A 19,583-nucleotide genomic window follows, 5' to 3' on the forward strand; every position below is an offset into this window, starting at 1 on the left:
TATGGTAGAGGCGAAGGTGGGAGGGCAATCCCCTCCTTCGCCCACGTTTGGGGGTCACCAAGCTAAGCTGCGGCCTTCAAGCGGGCTTGACTTACCGAGGTGACCCTCGCACAACTAAGTAATTTACACCATAAATTGAGGGACAGGGGGTGGTTCAGCCACTGGAACCAGGAAGGGGGGCAGTATTGTTTGTGAGCAGCCATTAAGTCCGCAAGCTGAAAATGCATTTGTATTTGGGGGCGCGCATGGGAGGGGAGGGGTCTCTGCAGCGATTTCGGTAGGAGGGAAGCAGCAGTAGGTTGTGCTGTTGGGAAGGAGGGGTGCTGCAGGGGCTGGGGAGGCCGGGGAGGGGGAGAAGGTCGTTAGCAGGGGAGCTGACGGGAGCAGGGCAGATGGCCGGAGGGGCAGGCGGAGGGTGAGCGGAGGCCGCAGAGTTGTCCCGGGAGTGGAGGGGAGGCCATGCAGATGAGTGGGTTGGGGGAGGGACTCCTGCGGGTGGCGAGGCTGGGGGGAGTCCGGGGCGGGGCCTGCCCCCGCGGCGGCTGGGAGCGGGAGCAGGGGCGGGGCCGCCCTCCTCGGCCGCGAGGCGCGCGGGTGCCTGAGCGCAGGGGCGCGCGCGCGCGAGCCCGGGAGGAGGCTCCCGAGCGAGTCCGTCCTCGCGGCTCAGCCCGCTCCCCCGCGCCCAATGTGAGGGAACCGGGTAGGCCAGCGGCGCAGGGGAGGGCGAGGCATGTGCACGGGCCGGGGGGTGCTGCAGCCGCCCGAGGAAGAGGAGGACGGCGGCGGCGAGGAGAGCGGGGGGCTCGCGGCAGCGGGCGCGGGCCGAGGGGATGCAGCGGACCGTGTGTGTCTGGCTGTAGCTGACGCGAGGCGGCGAGCAGGCGCCGGAGATCCGCGAGAGGGGCGACCAGGAGGCGGCGGCGGCGGCGGTGGCCGCGAGAAGTAGCAGCAGGACGGGCGGCGGCGGCGGCGGCGGCGGCGGCGGCGACAGCAGCCCTGAAATGCATTTTCCTCTCCAGCGGCCATGTTAACCAGGAAACCTTCGGCCGCCGCTCCCGCCGCCTACCCGACGGGTAAGGAGTGCGGGGCCGCCTTGCCGCCCCCGCCCGGCCCCCGGGCCAGCCCTCGTGGCATGGGCGCCGGCTGCTCGTGGGACCTTGAACAAAGTCTGCGCTGCGGCGGGACTCCTGGGCGGACGGCGCGCCCTGGCCTCGGCTCCGCTCATTGTTGCACGCGGGCCCCAAGGCTGCTCCGAGTGGAGCCCTGCGACCCGGCCGGGCGGGGGCCGTCCCAGGCCTCCCCCCGCCTCGGGCTTGGCGAGGCGGTGGCGCCCCCGTCGGCATTCCAAGCCGGCTCCAGGCCTGCGGCCGTCTGCAACGTGGACCGCCCAACCTGGCTCCCCGCAGGGTCGCGAACTCGCGCGCCCAGGCCCGACTTAACTTTGCAGCCACTCGAGCCCCGCCCATGGGTGCGCGCTGGGAATCCGTGTCCCGGGCGCCCCTTCGCACTCCCGGACGCCCCTTTTTACTGTCCGCGTCTCTTCCCTAGGAAGAGCGGGGTTCTCTGCCCAGGGGTGGGGCGGGGCCATGGGGTCTGGGTGACTTTCTCCCCCCTGACCCTCTTTTGTCTCCTCCCGCGCGTGGCTCCCAGGCCGAGGAGGGGACAGCGCCGTTCGTCAGCTTCAGGCTTCCCCGGGGCTCGGAGCGGGGGCCCCCCGGAGCGGAGTGGGGACCGGCCCGCCCTCCCCCATCGCCCTGCCGCCCCTCCGGGCCAGCAACGCTGCTGCCGCAGCCCACACGGTGAGACCCAGCCCGCCGGCGGCCGAGGGGAAGGGGTGCGGGAGGAGCTCGGGGCGTAAACGCCTGGACTTGTGGGTTTCTGACGCCTGGAGAAGAGAGGTCGAAGTGCGAGTGTCTCCGTGCCCCTGGCCAGTGGCCTCTCCTGGACGCCGCCCTCTGTAACTTGGGCGAGTCCAGAGCTGCAGCCACAAAGGAAGATTCGTGGCGTGGGCCCCTCACTTCCCCTCCAGAGTCCACCCACCCCTGCGCTCCTCTTCCCCCTAACTTCCTCCTTGCCCCTTCTCGGTTTTTGTCCTTGCTTCCCAGAGCGCCTTTCCCTGACCGGGTAAACATCTCCCCCTCCCCCCATGTTGGATAATGGGTATTTATAGAAACAGATATGTGTTAGGGGACAGCCAGGCCGCCCTGCCCGGAAAATCGATCCCCCAAAGAGCCTCCCAGGCCTGGCTCCAGCCAGCAGGGAGCACCACCAATTGTCCCCCGCGTGTGGAAGCATGTTTTATGAGTGCTACAGGTTTGAGCACAGCAGAAATTGTAATTAACATTAACAAAAAGAAGAGGCACGGCAGCAGTCAGAACAACAAGCCACCCTGTAGAATTCTGCAGGTGGATAGTATTCAGAAGGAAAGGGCCAACTTGGCTTTGGCGGTGGGAAGGGAATGGCACCAGATAGGTGCTGGGGTCCCTCAGAGGGCCTCGAGGGAGGGGAGAGCCCAGCGGGACTGGTGGCTACAGAGATTGGTCAGCTAGATTTGACTTCAGCATATACCTTTTCTCAGCTCCCAGAGATGGCCCTTGGATGGTGACTGCCAGCCTAGAGGAGTTGTGCATTTGGATGAGGTGATGGTTTCCAGGGCCTTATTTCCATTTGGGTCTTACAGAGGAACTTCCTAAGATGGTTCTATATAAGGGATGTTTAGTTTTGCTAGGGATTTTGTTTTGTTTGCCAAGTGAAAGTTGAGTTTTTATAGAAAAGGCGGTTTCTAGCCTACAGAGGAGCAGCTCTGAGGGTAATGCGTTATGGAGAAACTTGTTTATCAGGGGACAGTTTGTGAGAGGACAGCTGTAGTGGAGAGTCTCCTCTGAGACCTGGACAAATGTGTACAAATTTTAGGGAAAAATGTTCTGTTAATCTTGTTTCCGTCCCTCCCTCCCTCTCTCTCTTTCCCTGACACATCTAGAACCAGGGGCTAAGTATTCACAATACAGAAGTTAACTGATCTGTGTTGGACTGTTGATGGTGGAAGAGAATCTGTCTGTAGGCTGGTTGATTGCTTATATTATGGTTAAATGATCTTGTCACAGTGATGTTTTAGTTGAGGTCTTGCCATTGGTTTTAAGGGTTTAGGTTTATCTGTTTGGTTTGGAATCACCTGACAATTTGGAAAATAAAACACCCAATTTTTTCCATGTCTGGATATAATCACATGACTTGATATGACCTGCGGGAAAAATATTTAGTTTGTATCTGGATTCCAGTTTTATATGGGTGGGCTTTGCTTGATCAGAGCCTCTTTTCAATTGAAATATGCAATGAGATTAGAGAAAATGAAAGGTGTTCCCTGGAGGAATATCTGGTGGTGGAAATGAAAAGATGTGAGGGTGCTTCTCAGGACCCCTAATGATGGAGGCTTGTATTTTGCTGTGGTATCTGCCTGATTTACCTGTTTTTAACTTACCGATAAATCTGCTGCTCATTAGAGGCTTAGTTTTGAAAGTGTGGTTTGACAGTGTTGTTTGGTTTTAATTTTATTTGCGCAACATTGCAGATTTTCTAGGACAGGGATATGTAAAAGGACCACAGCATTTATCTGGTTCTACTGTTAAATTTTACAGGTGAGGAAAACAGACAAGTTAACTGGTTTGGTCAAGATTCCCTAGCCAATTCATATAAGCCCAGGCTTGACACTGCTAATTCTAGGAAATGGTATTAGTTTCATTATAAATGCAAGAACCTTTGCAGGTCCATGTTCCCATATGTCTTTTATAAGTTTTTAATTCCAAAGCACTTGCACCTGGGAAGAGCTATTTTAGAGTAAGTGGGGGGGAAGAGCATTAATGAAAGGAGAATGATTTTGTTATAGGAGCCTGCTCATATGTCCCCTTGTAAATGATACAGTAGGTAGATACATATATGATTATGAAGATTATGAACTTTGGAATTATCTAGTCCATTGCTCTTTTGTTCCCTGTCTCCATGGATATGTTATTGTACATTTAGTCATTTTGTTTATCTGTCCTAAAAGTGTGCCCAATGGCTGTCTTCATTCCTGCTAGTTTTTTTCTTTCAATATTGTATGGGAGATATTAATATACTTATTTTTTAATTCCCAAATATTAGTATTGTATCACTTAATGTTTAAAGCACTCTTCAGTTACCAGTTTTACCTTTATGAAATAATTGGAATTAAATAAGAATGAATATTCCCATTAAAAATAGCACTATTTTGAGGAAGAAAAAGTAGACATTTGACTCAGGACCACACAGACCATCTGTGTGTTTGAGGAGGAGCTAAAATTCCAATCCTTTTGGACTCAGTTCTATTCCCACAACACTACAACATTTCATTTCTAAGATGACTTCAGAGAAGTTTTAAAACACCCGGAAATGTTAGCACAGTGAAATATCTGCTGTTTTCCATTTTATTATTGGAAGAGGTTAAAACTACCAAACTGGTTAGACTATTATTCTTACATAATTTTAAATAAAATATTGCATGGTCAGAGAAGGCTTCTGTAGTCTTCTCCATTTTAATCTATCCATTGTGGGCATCTAACAATTGCATTCATTCAGTGCATCCCCCCCCACTCCCAAAGTTTTATTGGGGAATTGGGGGAGGGGACCAGCCAAGTTGTTGTTCTTCAGTCTTCGTTGTGGAAGGTGCCAGTTGCCATCTGGCTTCCTGTCGGCAGCTCGTGGCCTCTAAGCTCAAGGTGCTGTGTTCAATCTTAGTTGCAGGTGGGCATAGCCACCTACCATCCCATGCGAGAGTCGAACCAGCAGCCTTGTTGTTAAGAGCACACGCACTATCCACTGAGCCATCCGGGCAGCAGCTCAGCTCAAGGTGCCAAGTTCTGTCTTAGTTGCAGGTGAGCCCACCATCGAACAGGCAGTCTTGTTGTTATACCAGCTGAGCCATCCTGCCACCTGTTGGCAGCTCAGTGACAGCTCAGCTCGAGCGCAGCATCACTGGTCCATGTGGGAATCGAACTGGCGGCCCTGTTGCTCAGAACTCGCGTTCTAAGCCAACTCTTAACCAATTGAGCCAGTCGGCCGGCTCCTCAGTGCATATTCTTAAATGTGACAAACACTGTGCTAGGTAGGCACTGGCAATAGGAATAACTTCGACCTCAGACTTCAAGAGGCTGAGCAACAGTGAAGGGTTTTTAGTATCCTTCAGTTTATGGTGTAGTCGTGGCACATGTACCCTGGAAATGTTTTGGCTTTTTCTAGGGTTCCCCCCCTTTTCACAGATTAGTTAATTTTGCTTCAGAGTTTGGTTGTGATTTTAGAGTCTTACAACTTTGAGACTCAAACTTCTCCTTTACTGGAGTCTCTCAAGTGAATCTTCTTAACATAGGGAACGTTTTTAAGATACCACGCATCGCTTTTAGGTGTCAGGTTGATGTGTGTGCCACAGGTACGTTTTAACTGTTGTCATTTGCCTCTAATTCTCCGCTGATGCACTGGAAGCCTAACAACATCTTGTAACTTGGGTCACTGGGGATGGTTCCCAATTCCCTGAGCCTTAACTTCATGTTTTCTTATGAAGCTACCAAGATACTTCTCAAGACTAACTCAGAGGTGAGAGTTAACAAGGATTTATTGCCATGCACTTTTCAACAGATATTTATCGAATGCCTACTGTATGTTGGGGTTTATGTTAATAGGGACTTAAAAATATAAGAGGTACCGTGCCCCAGAATTCCTTACAGCCAGATAGGAACATCAGGTGTTAAAACAATTATGGTAAAATGAAATAAGTGTTAACAATACCAGGGGTGCCAAAACAAAGTATACACGTGATTTGTATTCATCTTTTGTTATCGGTATGTATTACTATAATTTTAATACACTTTGTTCGTTCTTTAAATGAGTATACATTTTTTTGGCACGCTCTCTCTATATCAGCACAGTGGAAGGGAAAGGGAAAGTTTCGTAGAGGAAGTGAGAGTCAAACTGGACATTGAAGGGTGAGAAGTTCACCATGAAAACATAGAAAGGAGAGTCCAAGCAGCGTTTGTGAAGGATGATGATAATAGCGCTCCTTTACTTACTATTATACCAAGCACTTTATACATTGTACCTTATTTAATTCTCCTAAGAGCCCTAATGAGGTATCTTTGTTACCTTCTTTTGACAGATAAGGACACTGGTGCAGAGAGATTAAGTGCGTTGCCCAAGGTCACACCATTAGCAAGTGGTGGAGCTGGGATTGTTTTCTCATGTGTCTAATTGAACATCCCTGGACTCCTGACCATAATGAGACATGACCTCATGCAAAGCAGAGGAGCACAAAAGAGCATGGTGTTTCCATAGGTCTTGGGGAATCCCGCTTTGTTACTCTCAGAGAGAATAGTAGATGGCGTTGGAAGCAGTCTGGTCCTTTAGGCTACTACGTCTTAGCATCCTGTGTCCTTGCCTTGAGTTCTTGTATTATCTGTGGCAGTGGGTGCCATTGTGGGCAGTGAGCAAGCGCCAGGGCAGTGTCAGAGTGGCGCTTCGGAGTAGTAACGCTAGAAGAACTATGGAGAGAAGAGATTAGAGGACTTGTAGACTTAGAACCCAGGGTACATGTCAGAAGGCTGCTTTGGCCGTCCCAGTGAAAGACAGTAGGACTGTGAGGAGAGGCAGCGTGTGACAGATAGATGTGATGAGGCTTAACGATGCCTTGGGAAGGTGAGGGAGATGTGGAGAAGGATAGCCAGGGGTAAAGCTTGAGCGACTGTGTGGAACGGAAGCCTCTTGTTTACCATAAATTGTGGGTTAAGGGAGGTGGAAACTTTTGGTAGAAAAATCATGAGTCAAGTTTGAGTTGCCTGTGGTGGGCCTTGTGGTGAAGGCAGCTGATCTGTATGTAGTTGGACACATAGGTCTTGAGCTCTGGAGACATCGGATGGGTAGGTCTGAGCTAGAGGTGTAGATGTGGCAGACGTCAGCCCACGGGTGGTTGCAGAAGCACTGGCTGCGGTCGTGATCAACCAGCGAGAGTGATGGGAATGAGAAGCCACGAGGGCGGAGGCTTGAACCCTGTGGAACCCTTGAACCCACCTACGGGTAGGTGAGTTAATAGCTGACACTGTGGAGGAGACCAGGAGAAGACTGGACAGGCAGGAAGGGATCCAGTTAATTGGCAAGCACTCTTTAGTACTAGTCACTTAACTTTTGTGATTGCATTTTAAATTCTGCAAAACGTTAAAATTGCTGTTGTAAAAATCGAAGTCAGTTTCAGATGCGCAGAAAGTGTTACTTTGCTATCTTTTTAGGAGTTCCTGAAGGCCCAAGGTTAATTTTGCCCCTAATGGAAACTTCATGCTTTTTGTAGCATGTATACTGGTAATACAGGTTTTTCTTCTGAAATTTCTCCATGCTTCCTTGAAGAGAATGGTGCTGTAGGAAAGATATATTTCCAATTTCAGGTCCTTTTATTCCCTGGTGCTTGAAAGACCACAGTGGGGCGGAGGGGTACCGAGAGTGAGGCTTGCGAACAAAAGCAGTAGACAAGCCTGCCTGCACTACTGTTATAGATACCCAGGACTTGCCTAATTCATTTTTATGGACTCTTCTGCTTTTGGCATAGAACAAGGATAAAGTACCCTGCCCAGCTACCCTTACAGACGATAAGTTCACTTAGCTTGGACTATAGTCTATGAATTTAATAAAGAGGTTCAACTAGAAGTCTTCTAGAAACCTGTCTGAAGAAATAAAATCCCTCAATCTATGAAATGACACGTCAGACATGCCCAAGCACTATACTGTATTTTACTTTGTTTTAGACGAATGCAGAGAGAAGTCTCACTCAGTCAGTGTGCATGCCATGTATCAGTTAAAGAACATTTGAGGGTTTTGGTCTGCTAGTAAGAGGCCCTTGGAATTTCATTTTATAGTCTATGTGGCCCCAAACCATTTCCTGAATTATTGGATGACATATGCAGGACACTTCTGTGCTTTTATGGTATATAAAGTGCAAAAGGTAGGATTTAGGGGGCGATTATAGGAAAAATACTGATGGCAAAGGACTTCGGCTAGTTGACTGAGCGCAGCAACTGCCACTTTTGTGGCTAGACCTCAGCTAACATTGGTGGAATGAATGAGATGGATTGTGAATGACAAATTGATCTTTAAGGTTTCATATAAAAATCACCTAAGGGGATGCTTTAAGATTTGTGGGCAGTTGTCTAAGGTGGCAAGAATTCCCAACTGGGAGGGGGTCCTGGCTGTGAGTCCTCTCCCATCCTTCACCTCTTTGCAGTAATAATGCAAAAAGGAAGAAATCCCACACAGATTCTCAGTAGAAGGCTGGGGGTGGAGTGGGGCTTGGCTTCCAGGGTCAGTGTTGTTTACACAGGAATGTTCAGAGATAGCATGTGTGCCTGAAAATAGAAATCGCTACTTTGTATTCCTTGTTGGAAAGCTGGGTATCCCAGCAGCCCAGAGAAATAACATGTCTTAAGAGAGCTGAGCCATTGACCAAAGGAAGGCCCAGAAGAGAGTGACAGTTGTTTTGTTGGGCTGAATGGCCTTAAATGGTCATCATAGTCAGTGAAGCCCAGAAACTTAAAAATAGGTTAGGGGGTTTACAAGATTTGCAGTGCATATCTACATGGGCATCTCTCAAGCCCAAAAATTCATTTTTCTTTGCCACTGGCTCATGCATTTTCCTAGGTGTAATCAGTTAGATTTCCAAATAGTTACGATCGAGAATGAAGGTCCTAGTGTTTTCAGGATAGAGCTAGCTAAACATTGGAGAAAGGAATGACCAAGATGGGCATGGTCCCAGCCCTTATGGTAATAAAGAAGCTACTAGGTGAAGTGTGAAAGGTGCTATGACCTAGGGGAGGTGGAGCCAGTGTAGAGTCTATGTGTTCATGCTTTTTCTGCATCATATTTCATTTTGATACCAAACATGAATTGAGTGGAATGCCGGTGGTGTGCCGGGCCCTGTGCTAAGTGTTAGGTGGTGTAGAGTGCACAACAATGCTATTTCTGCCTGCACAGGGCACGTGAAGACCCGGACTATGTGCAGCAAACTGCTTGGCATGTGTGGGGTCTTTTTTCCAGGTCCCAACTTTTTTGTAGTCTTATCCAGCCCAGAAACTTCTTTTTCCTTTATATTGTCAGAGGCGATCAGCATCATATCCATTGCCCCTGTCAGGGTGTTCTTGAGGTCTTTCTTGGGTGCACAACTCTTTCCATTTAATAAACACGATTCTGACTGTAAATTCAAACCATACTGGATTTTGTAAAGGTGGGGTTAGGGCCTGGCTTATAAAATACTCCCTTTGAATAGGACAGGCCTCTTCTGTTCTATTCATGTTTCCTTTCTGAATTCCAGATTGGCGGCAGTAAGCACACCATGAATGATCACCTACATGTCGGCAGCCATGGCCATGGGCAGGTCCAGGTGCAGCAGCTGTTTGAGGATAACAGTAACAAGCGGACAGTGCTCACAACACAACCAAATGGGCTTACAACGGTGGGTAAAACAGGATTGCCGGTGGTGCCAGAGCGGCAGTTGGAGAGCATCCACCGTCGGCAGGGGAGCTCCACCTCTCTGAAGTCAATGGAAGGCGTGGGGAAGGTGAAAGCCGCCCCCATGACACCCGAACAAGCGATGAAGCAATACATGCAAAAGCTAACCACCTTTGAACACCACGAGATTTTCAGCTACCCTGAAATATACTTCTTGGGTCCAAATGCGAAGAAGCGCCAGGGCATGACAGGTGGGCCCAACAACGGTGGCTATGACGACGACCAGGGATCGTACGTGCAGGTGCCCCATGATCATGTGGCTTACAGGTACGAGGTCCTCAAGGTCATTGGGAAGGGCAGCTTTGGGCAGGTGGTCAAGGCCTATGACCACAAAGTGCACCAGCACGTGGCCCTGAAGATGGTGCGGAACGAGAAGCGCTTCCACCGGCAGGCCGCGGAGGAGATCCGCATCCTGGAACACCTGCGGAAGCAGGACAAGGACAACACCATGAACGTCATCCACATGCTGGAGAACTTCACCTTCCGCAACCACATCTGCATGACGTTCGAGCTGCTGAGCATGAACCTCTACGAGCTCATCAAGAAGAATAAGTTCCAGGGCTTCAGCCTGCCTTTGGTTCGCAAGTTTGCGCACTCCATCCTGCAGTGCTTGGATGCTTTGCACAAGAACAGGATAATTCACTGTGACCTTAAGCCCGAGAACATCTTATTAAAGCAGCAGGGTCGAAGCGGTATTAAGGTGATTGACTTTGGCTCCAGCTGTTACGAGCATCAGCGCGTGTACACGTACATCCAATCCCGTTTTTACCGGGCCCCAGAAGTGATCCTGGGCGCCAGGTACGGCATGCCCATTGACATGTGGAGCCTGGGCTGCATCTTAGCGGAACTCCTGACCGGGTACCCCCTCTTGCCTGGGGAAGATGAAGGGGACCAGCTGGCCTGTATGATTGAACTGTTGGGCATGCCCTCCCAGAAACTGCTGGATGCATCCAAACGAGCCAAAAATTTTGTGAGCTCCAAGGGTTATCCCCGTTACTGCACTGTCACGACTCTCTCCGACGGCTCCGTGGTTCTCAACGGAGGCCGTTCCCGGAGGGGGAAACTGAGGGGCCCACCCGAGAGCAGAGAGTGGGGGAATGCACTGAAGGGGTGCGACGATCCCCTCTTCCTTGACTTCTTGAAACAGTGTTTAGAATGGGATCCTGTGGTCCGCATGAGCCCTGGCCAGGCTTTGCGGCACCCCTGGCTGAGGAGGCGGTTGCCAAAGCCGCCCGTGGGGGAGAAGACGGCGGTGAAAAGGATAACCGAGAGCACTGGTGCTATCACTTCCATTTCCAAGTTACCTCCACCTTCCAGCTCCGCTTCCAAACTGAGGACTAATTTGGCGCAGATGACAGATGCCAATGGGAATATTCAGCAGAGGACAGTCTTGCCAAAACTCGTTAGCTGAGCTGAGTCCCCTCCCCCTTCCCCCTATGCTGGTGATCTGAAAGATACGATGTTGCTGAGCCTTAGTGGGTTGAAAAAGGAGTAGCTCAGACCTGTTTTTATTTGCTCAATAACACGACTCATTTGTATCTCTTCAGCACTTATATTGTAAGAAAGTTGTGTTGTTTTTATAAAATACATGGGGACAATGCTTTAAGTTTTTTATATTTTCTGAAACTGTTTGTGTTCTAAAAGTACAATGAGCCTTACTGTGTTTAGTGTGGCAGAGTAATAAACATCAGTGGCAGGCCATTGATTACTTCGTGACTGCCATGCATTTACAGACTGGTGTCAAAGACATTCACTATGATTTTATGGTTCATAGTATAGTTTCCCCAAGGTGATTGCCCCCAAAGGACCCCTGCCCCGCCCTGCTCCAGGTAAATGCACAGGTGTAGCGTGTCCTGCTTCCGTTTTCGGTAGGTTATCTGGGTGGTAGTTATGGTGGGAGGAGAATGGTCAGGACAAAAATGATATTCTAACAAAACCTGCACCTTAGAGATTTTTTTGCTTAAAGTCGTGCTCAAACAAAATAAAATCCCCAAGGTTGAAGTGCCCAGTTAGCATTCTGACGTTCTCAAAGCTGGCCCAGCAGACCTGGTGGATAAATGGAAACGTGTGTGTTTCTCCAAATTTTCTAATGTGATTGGCGAGCTGTTTTGTGAAGAAGCTTCATATTACAGAATTGGTCTTGCACCTAAATTTAGAAATGTATTCCATGAATTGTTCTTACCTTCTCTCTGCATTTCTCCTCTCCGTTCCTCTTTTACCACACATCTGTTGCTTGCATTCAGGTTTTTGGGTTTTCTTCTTCAAATAGATATCCCAGACTGTTAATACAGAAAAGAGACATTTCAGCTGTGAATCTGACCATCATTTCATATTCCAATTTATCAAAGAACAGCAGCCTAGCTACTTAAGGTGGGGATTTCCACAGTTCCAAAGAAGGTTTAGTAGCGTGAGTTCCCACTTTTCAGGTGCCACCATAAGGCTCTGTTTGCCTGGGAAAGTATCAACTCTTGCTTTAAAAAGAGGGTTGAAAATCCTTTTGACGAACAGAAGTCGTCATGGCTGTTCAGTAAGGCCAATTTTAACAACAAATTTAAAGGAGGAAAAGTTCAACCTCAAGTTAAATGGTTTGACTTATTCTTTGCATCATTAGAACCACAGAAATTGCATTCCTCTATTTTATTTTACTTTCTTTTGGATTGCACTGATTGTTTTTGTGAGAATGACACTTTACCTGGAAAAGTAATTGAGAGTTAAAGTAAAATAATATTTTCTTCTCTGAATAATAATTATTTTCACAGTGGAAATTTCAGTATTTTATCACTAATGTATGAGCAGTGATATATATCAATTTCAAGGCACGTGGAAAAATGTTTTTTAGTATGTGCAATTTAATATAGAAAGATTGCTGCCTGTTTGGAAATAGGTTTGGGTAGTATAAATTAGGATAAATACTCTTTTATATGCACAGATAATATTGTATTGCCTGTAAATTGATTTACAAGTACTTAAAGCATGGTCCCCAGTGAGGCCAAGAAAGTTTCCGGTTAAGTTCTTTTAATATTAATCCAACAGTTTCTCTTACTTAAAAAAGAAAAAAGTAGTTTTGAATGAAACACTTTACTTATCTTGAGACTTTGTCAGTTGGTGGTGGAGAAAAATGCTCAGGAAATATTGCAGATATTTGCCAAAAAACAGTAATAAGATTAGCTTGTAGCTTATTAATAAGATAGTGATGTTGGTATTTGCTTTACTTATTTAAGGGTGTTACCGATAAATTGATTAATTTGTACTTCTGTATTTAGAAATAATAGCTTGCCCCTAGTCCAATTCTTTACCATATTGTACACATTTCTGTGTAATCTGTGGAAGTGCAATGTGTTAGTAATTTGCATTTTAAATGATGCTCATGTGATGATACCCCCAATCAGTGGCTTACAGAATTAAAGATTATGTATTTATCATGAAAATTTTGGCTTAAAGGCATCAGAAATGTAAGACTTGGTATGATGGCTTTGTAAAAACCACAAGCCTCTGAATGATGGTTAGCTTCTTTAGGACATTAAAATAAAAACGTAAAAGCTATTTTCCCCTTGCAACGGTCCTGTTCCATGTTCACTCTCCTTTTGACATTTAGGTCTAAATTTATGAACCTGAGCCTGCTATTAATATGAATATCCCTGCAAAATGATTATACATGTGAAAATGTATAAATGGACTAATACTACTTGTCTTTCCCTTACCACACAGAACTGGCTCTTACGATGCCAGCCATGCATTTGTGACTATCTTAATTCACAAATGTAACCGGAAACTTTTAAGCCAAACTCTCATGTGCAGCGCTATGGGGCTCCCCTCCTCCCCGCAAATACAGTGAAATTTCCTTTATTCACGAGAGCCACCATGGTCAGTGTTTAGTGATAGAGCTGCTTTTCAACAATTCTAGCTTAATTATCATATCAAAAAGAGAAAAAAAATGTTGCATCTTTGTGATTTTAAAACATTAAACAAATGAAGGGCTCCGATAGGCTCCTTGGAGTTGGCTTGGAAACAGTCCTTGGTCTCACAGGTTACCAGTGTCTAGGGATGTCTGAGCTGTTTTCAGATTTAGGAATAGCACAGTGTTGTCTTGTCTTTGGTTGCAGTCTCATCGGGCTCCATTTCTTGCACCACCAGAGAGTGCGTTATGACTTATGTGTATTGCTACAACCGTGGAAAAACAGAGTGGTGCAAGACGGAGCAGATTAACAGTAGAGGAGAAATTGCGCCCTTAGTGTTAACAATGTGCCTTTTGTTCTGAATGCCATGTTGTAGGGCATGCATTTTTTGGACACTTTAACTCTTTGAATACTGGGCGGTAAGGCTGGAACCCACCTCTGCAAAGATACATCTGTCTTCAGTATCCAGTTACTTCTAGGCCTTAATAGAAACCCTAAGGCGTGATTTTATCATCAGGCATTGAAAAGGGAACCATTGGTTAGTTACACAGAGAAGTCCTAGGTTTAAGGGGTTAAAGATGGTCTTTGTTGTATCTTAATATCAGACTGATTTTTTTTAAAATATTTTTTTTGTTATGCAAACACTAGACAAAAAATCAACTGTATTTGTAAAAATTTACCTCAAACCATTTGATTTTATAGTGTGATTAATCCCAGGGCATTTGGTATGAACCAAAGTGCATTCCTTTTCTATGTGCCTGGCTCTAGTAAGGATGGCCAGGGATTTTTACAATTTGGGTGCAAGGCACTTAAGCCACTTTTAAACTTAATGGGTGGTTGGGAGTCATGTTCAAGGACTCCATCCGAATGTTAGGAACACTTTAGGCATAAGTAGCATTGGGCCATATTGGAATCTTAAAAGCGTGAATTATTTTAAAGAGAGCATTCATTTTTATAATTTTTTTTCATCAAGAATATTTCTGGTAAGCAGAAGACTTTAAAAAAAAACAACTGATTTGGTTGGTAAAGGTTTTAATATTGCCCAACATAATGCTGTGGTAGCATTTAAAAAAAAAAGTATTTGTGAACTCTTGTTTTTTAGGGGCTTGTACATCTCTCTGCTATGGACATATATATAAAATGAATTGTAATTATACTCAGCTCAACTGCTACAGTTACGTCTAGGCAGTGGCTTGGGTTTTTATCGAGCAACAACTTAGACACATGACTGTAATATGCTGCAACTGTGTGTACTGAAAATATGTGAAAATGGTTGAATGTGGACTGTGTATATATGTATGTAAAAATTTCTGTGAGATGCTGCTGTCGCCACTTAACATGAAATATGTTCTAGTGGATTTTAATCCTAGTGGCCAGTTCTATGATACTGTATGTATTGTACAGCTGATGGCAGGAGTAAGACTGTTCAGTGAATATTTGTTAAATTTTATTGTGGCCAGAGATAATTTCAGAATAAAATTTTAATGTCCTACCTTACTTTTTCTCCCCTTTTCTAACTATAATTTTGCTCCTGATCTATTTCTGGTATTGTTCTTGGTCTAATAGCCTAGAGACTGTAGAATGCAACTATTTTCAGTTGTAATTGATTTCTTAATTTGTTCAATATAAATGTGCAAATTCCAAGTAAGAAAGACTAAAGTTTTGGTAAGCAATGCTTGCTTTTTCTCAGGATGTTCTATTTCTTTGCCTTTAATATTTCTATCTTAATTTTCCTTTATATAGCCTCTGCCCTGTTCTCTATCATGCTATAACTTCAAATCCTTTAAAAAAAATTTTTTTTTTTTAAATTTTAACCTTCAAGGTGACAATTAAGCTGTGGGAGCAGAGTCTATAAATTATTCCTCACCAGTCTTCATTCTTCTGGTAAATTATTATGTGCTCACCAGCTCTCCCCATAGGCTTTTTAATACTTTTTCTTTTGCAGTTCTTGTACTCGGTCTCTATGGTTCACATGTTTGGGGGTTTTCGTGCCTCCCATCATGGCTGGATCAGAAAATAAGGCCTGTGAACTGCAACTAGCTCATGATTTGTCAAGTTCATTTACTACCAAGCTAGGAGTTTACTTATAAGATGACAGCAAGCAGATGCTTCAGTAATTTGTCAGACATAGCAAGAACTGCATGTAGACAAATATTTCCCTCTGGTGGAAAGAACTACCTCACTTTTTTATTTACACCCCTCCTGCTACCAGCAGCCGAAGAATGACTTAGTGTGGCTTCCTGCAGCAGAAGCGGTATTGGCTAAAACAAGGGGATACTGTAGGGCTTCCCAGACCCAGATGTGGTCTCATCATAGCCTATGCCATAGACTTCCATTATTGCTTCTTTTGCTACTCACAGTTGTTACCCAGTGAAAAAGTACCAACCAACCAAGAAACCCTACCTATTTTGAAATAATTTTTTAAAGAGATGTGCATTGTGTTTAAAATTGGAAGTTGATACTAAAGCAGCAATTGAATGTAGACTGTCCAGATCTGACTTACTCAGATTATGTAGTTCCCACTCATTCTGTCAGATCTTGCAAAGCTCTTTCTTAAATTGATTAATGCTATATTATATATTCTGTTTGAATTTCTGTAATCTTTCTCCTAATGAACAGCTAAACAAATATTCTTGGAACTTAAAAGTTGCTTTCAAACTAGCACTAGACAATGTTCCTAGCTAGCATTGGTGTGGGTCTTAGAGAAAGGGAAGTTAGTTTATTTTCTGTTTTGCAAAGAGCATTAAGGAACATTTGAAGAAAGGGTATTTGTGGCTTTGTTTCATTTTTTTTTTTTTAAGTTTGAATTACAAACTTTTTAAAGTTTGGGCCATTAGGCAAATAAACCCTTGTCATCAGCGATTCTTAATGCCAGAATCAAAAACGAGTGCCAGTGCGTTGCTTAAATAAGAAAATGGCATCTTACTGCAAAGGCTTTGGTTTATTTGGTTTGACTTAACCGTTTTGCTGTGGACACTTTTTAAATATCTGCTACATTTCATGTTTAGGGCGGGGTTGGGGGAGGGGCGTAAATGCCATTCCTTTGCATCTCAAGGAAGTTTAATGAGCAAACTAACGAATTAAATTTTACTCCTCCGAAGAAAGCTGCCATTGCAGCAGTGATTAGTCCTCTATAAGGAGGAGCAGCAGGGTGTATTATAAGTGTCACGTGTTCCATTGCTCCTGAAGAAAGCCTCGCAGATCTCATGATGTTGTATGAACATCAGTTCAGCCTTCTACTCCCTGGGAGCTATAATTATCCTCACTTGATACCTGAGGAAACTAAAGTGACTTGCTCCAAAGTGACTTTGCAAAAACAGTTTGGGCCTTGGGTTGCGATCCGATGAAGGATTTGGGGCTTGGACAGTAAAGGAAAATTGCTGACTACGCACAAAAACTTAGAAAGGGGCTGAATTTGAGCTGTGGGCATCAGCTTTGGGCATTTCTTTTATATGAATCAATTGTGTATCCATTTCCAGGAATATTTTTTAAAAGGGGAGAAACTACAAAAAGTGGAGAACTGGAGTGTCTTAGGCTCCTAGGTGCACCTACTAACAAATGCGTGCACACACGCCCCACAGTTAATTTGTGAAAGAGGACCTTATATTGCTATATGTGGGGAGGTTAATTATAGTAGCTTTATGCTTTATTTTCTGTTCTTAAAATATGCTTTTTACATATGAATGTGAAAATATTGATTACTAATTCTCAGGGATTAAAAATTAAATTTCACTGGCTGTAGCAGCAGGTTAATCTCTTAAATTCAAACTTACTGAGGTTTCCTATCCTTGGACTCCGTATTTAAGAAAACAGTACCTGCCAGGGAAATACATAAAACTTAAAATTCCAAATACAATTTTAAAATACCAAATTGTAAATAAACCAATTTTACAAACTAAAATATTGTGTCTTTCCTTGCTTTTTATCCCAAATTGTTGCCCCTCCTAAGTTTGAGGAGTTTTAAACATCTAGACTATTTCTTTACTTGTAAAAAGAAGTGTTATTTGCAAAACAAAACCCCATGACCAGGCCCAGATCATTTAAGAATTTATTGAATTGCTTCCATTTTTGGGGGGGGAGGGGGGTGATTAGTGTGTAAGCAAGTTATGTACACTTACAGGAAATAAGTATATGGGTAACTTTGGGCCCTTTTGTCATCCTTTTATCTGAAGAAGAATATCCAACCTAATTTCCCCTTTTCTTATAATTTAATTCATTGGAAATTTGGCTTGGGTAGGCTTAGGTTAAAAAAAAAATCCATCTTTTTGTATTGCAGGTAGCATCATTTGTCAGATATTTCTTAAATGCCTACTACATGCCAGCTACAGTTTAGGCACTAAGGATATCTAATGGCAAACGAGACATCGTTCCTGGCTTGACAGTTTTTTAGACTGGTTGGAAAGGCAAGGCGTTATACAAGTAATTACATGAACAAATTCAAAACAGCCAATGTAATAATTGCTGTGAAGGAACAGCATGTGATGATGACTGTGTGTCTATCATGGAAGGAGGGAGGTTGCATTATCTTGCATGGATCAAGAAGGGCTTCCCTAGGAAATAAATAGCTTTTGAGCTGAGGGAGGAGAGCATGAACAGAAAACCTGGAGCTAGAGGAAACAAGGTATGTGTGAGCAATTAAAGGAAGGCCGTTTTGGCCGGAGCCCACAGGAACCACAAGAATGAGAGGAGTTGGTGTGACATGAGGCTGGCACGACAAGACTTGGAGGTCTTCATTCATGTACAAGGGCAGCAACCAAGGGATTTTAGGAGGAAAATGCCAGGAGCAACTTGGTGGTCCCTGGCTGTCTTCAGTAGAATGCTCTCAGACGGGTAAGAGCAGGTGAAGGAAGAACTAGTGGAAGTGTTTACAAGAGACAGCAGATTAGACCAGAGCACAGGGCTGGGCACTTGAGAATGGATTTGAGGGCTCTTTAGGATTTAGAAATATTAAGGTAGAAATAACAAAGGTGTTTCTTTGTGTATGGAAAGTAGCCGGTGCTATTTTAGTGTCTGTGATTTTGCTACATTGCATCAAAGGGAACTACAGTATCTGATCTGTTGGAGAAAAGAGAGTAGTAAAAAGTAATGCAATAATTACAGAGTATGAAGTGCTAGTAAGCTGTTTATCTTTGGTTGAAATTTTGAAGTCCTGGAGTAAGACCTTATTTATTAATTCAATTAAATGTTTCCAGGAAATTTTAGATTTAGGAGGGATTGAAAAAAAAAAGAAAAAAAAGAAAAGGATGGAGAAGGGGGATGGTAGTGGTCAGCTAAACCAAGCTCTCCCCAAAGACAGCCGTCTTGTTTCCCTCCTTGCCTCCCTCCCTCCTTTCCACAGACATTAAACATTACTCCGTGGGGCATTTGGATATACCAAAACAAAAGGAAATAAAAAGAAGAGAAGGGAAAGGAGATAGGTTCCTGCTCTTGAGGACTTTATGGTTACTAAGGAAGAGAAAATGAGAAGACGTTAAACGATCTGAGAACACTAAAAGGCAAAAGTCAGAGTCAGTAAATGTCATTTGTGCTGCCGTTGGATAAGAAAAGCTTCAGGGAGGTGGGTGTCTAGTCAGGTTTTGATGGATTTCAGACTGATAGAAAAAGAGCATCCTAGAAGAGAATTGCTCTAATTGGGGCATGTCATGTATCATTCATTCATCTGGTTATCCAATATTTATTGAGCACCTATGTACATGATTTTTGGCATAATGCAAGAGGTGGTAAAGCGACTGGGGTTTTTGCAGGGTAAGGAAGTAGAGGATAATTCCTTTGGAAAGGTGAAGCCTTGTCGTCTTGTGGATTCCTCAAATATGCCCTTCTGAAACCCTGCACCCGTCCTTTCGCTGTCAAGAATGCCTTCCCCAGTCTCTGCATCATCCTGTGGGACTCAGCTCAGACCGGATTTCACTGCCTCCACGAAGCCCCTCCTTTACCTGAAGTTAGGCAAGTTGGTCCTTCCCGAAAGCTAACACTGGCAATTTTTAATTAGGACCTGGGAGGGATTTTTGCTAACCAGAAGCTGAGTAGAACTGAATTGAGAAAAGCAGTGGAATCTTTTCTCCTGCTTCCTTCCTACCATCTTTCCCCTGGGCATACACCCCAAATGAAACATGTGTGGTGTGTGGAAATAACATT

The 19,583-nt window shown here is 44.9% G+C and overlaps 1 protein-coding gene across 1 annotated transcript; it reads left to right on the top strand.

The window, feature by feature from the left end:
- The first annotated feature begins 608 nt into the window (after positions 1-608).
- Positions 609-14,945, top strand: DYRK2 (dual specificity tyrosine phosphorylation regulated kinase 2). Its single transcript, XM_019640553.1, has 3 exons — positions 609-1,073; positions 1,651-1,799; positions 9,356-14,945. The coding sequence occupies exons 1-3, from the start codon at positions 1,025-1,027 to the stop codon at positions 10,961-10,963; spliced, it is 1,806 nt and encodes a 601-aa protein (XP_019496098.1). The 5' UTR covers positions 609-1,024; the 3' UTR covers positions 10,964-14,945.
- Positions 14,946-19,583: the final 4,638 nt, after the last annotated feature.

The sequence above is a fragment of the Hipposideros armiger genome, unplaced genomic scaffold (assembly GCF_001890085.2).
Source record: "Hipposideros armiger isolate ML-2016 unplaced genomic scaffold, ASM189008v1 scaffold_51, whole genome shotgun sequence".
Taxonomy (NCBI): domain Eukaryota; kingdom Metazoa; phylum Chordata; class Mammalia; order Chiroptera; family Hipposideridae; genus Hipposideros; species Hipposideros armiger.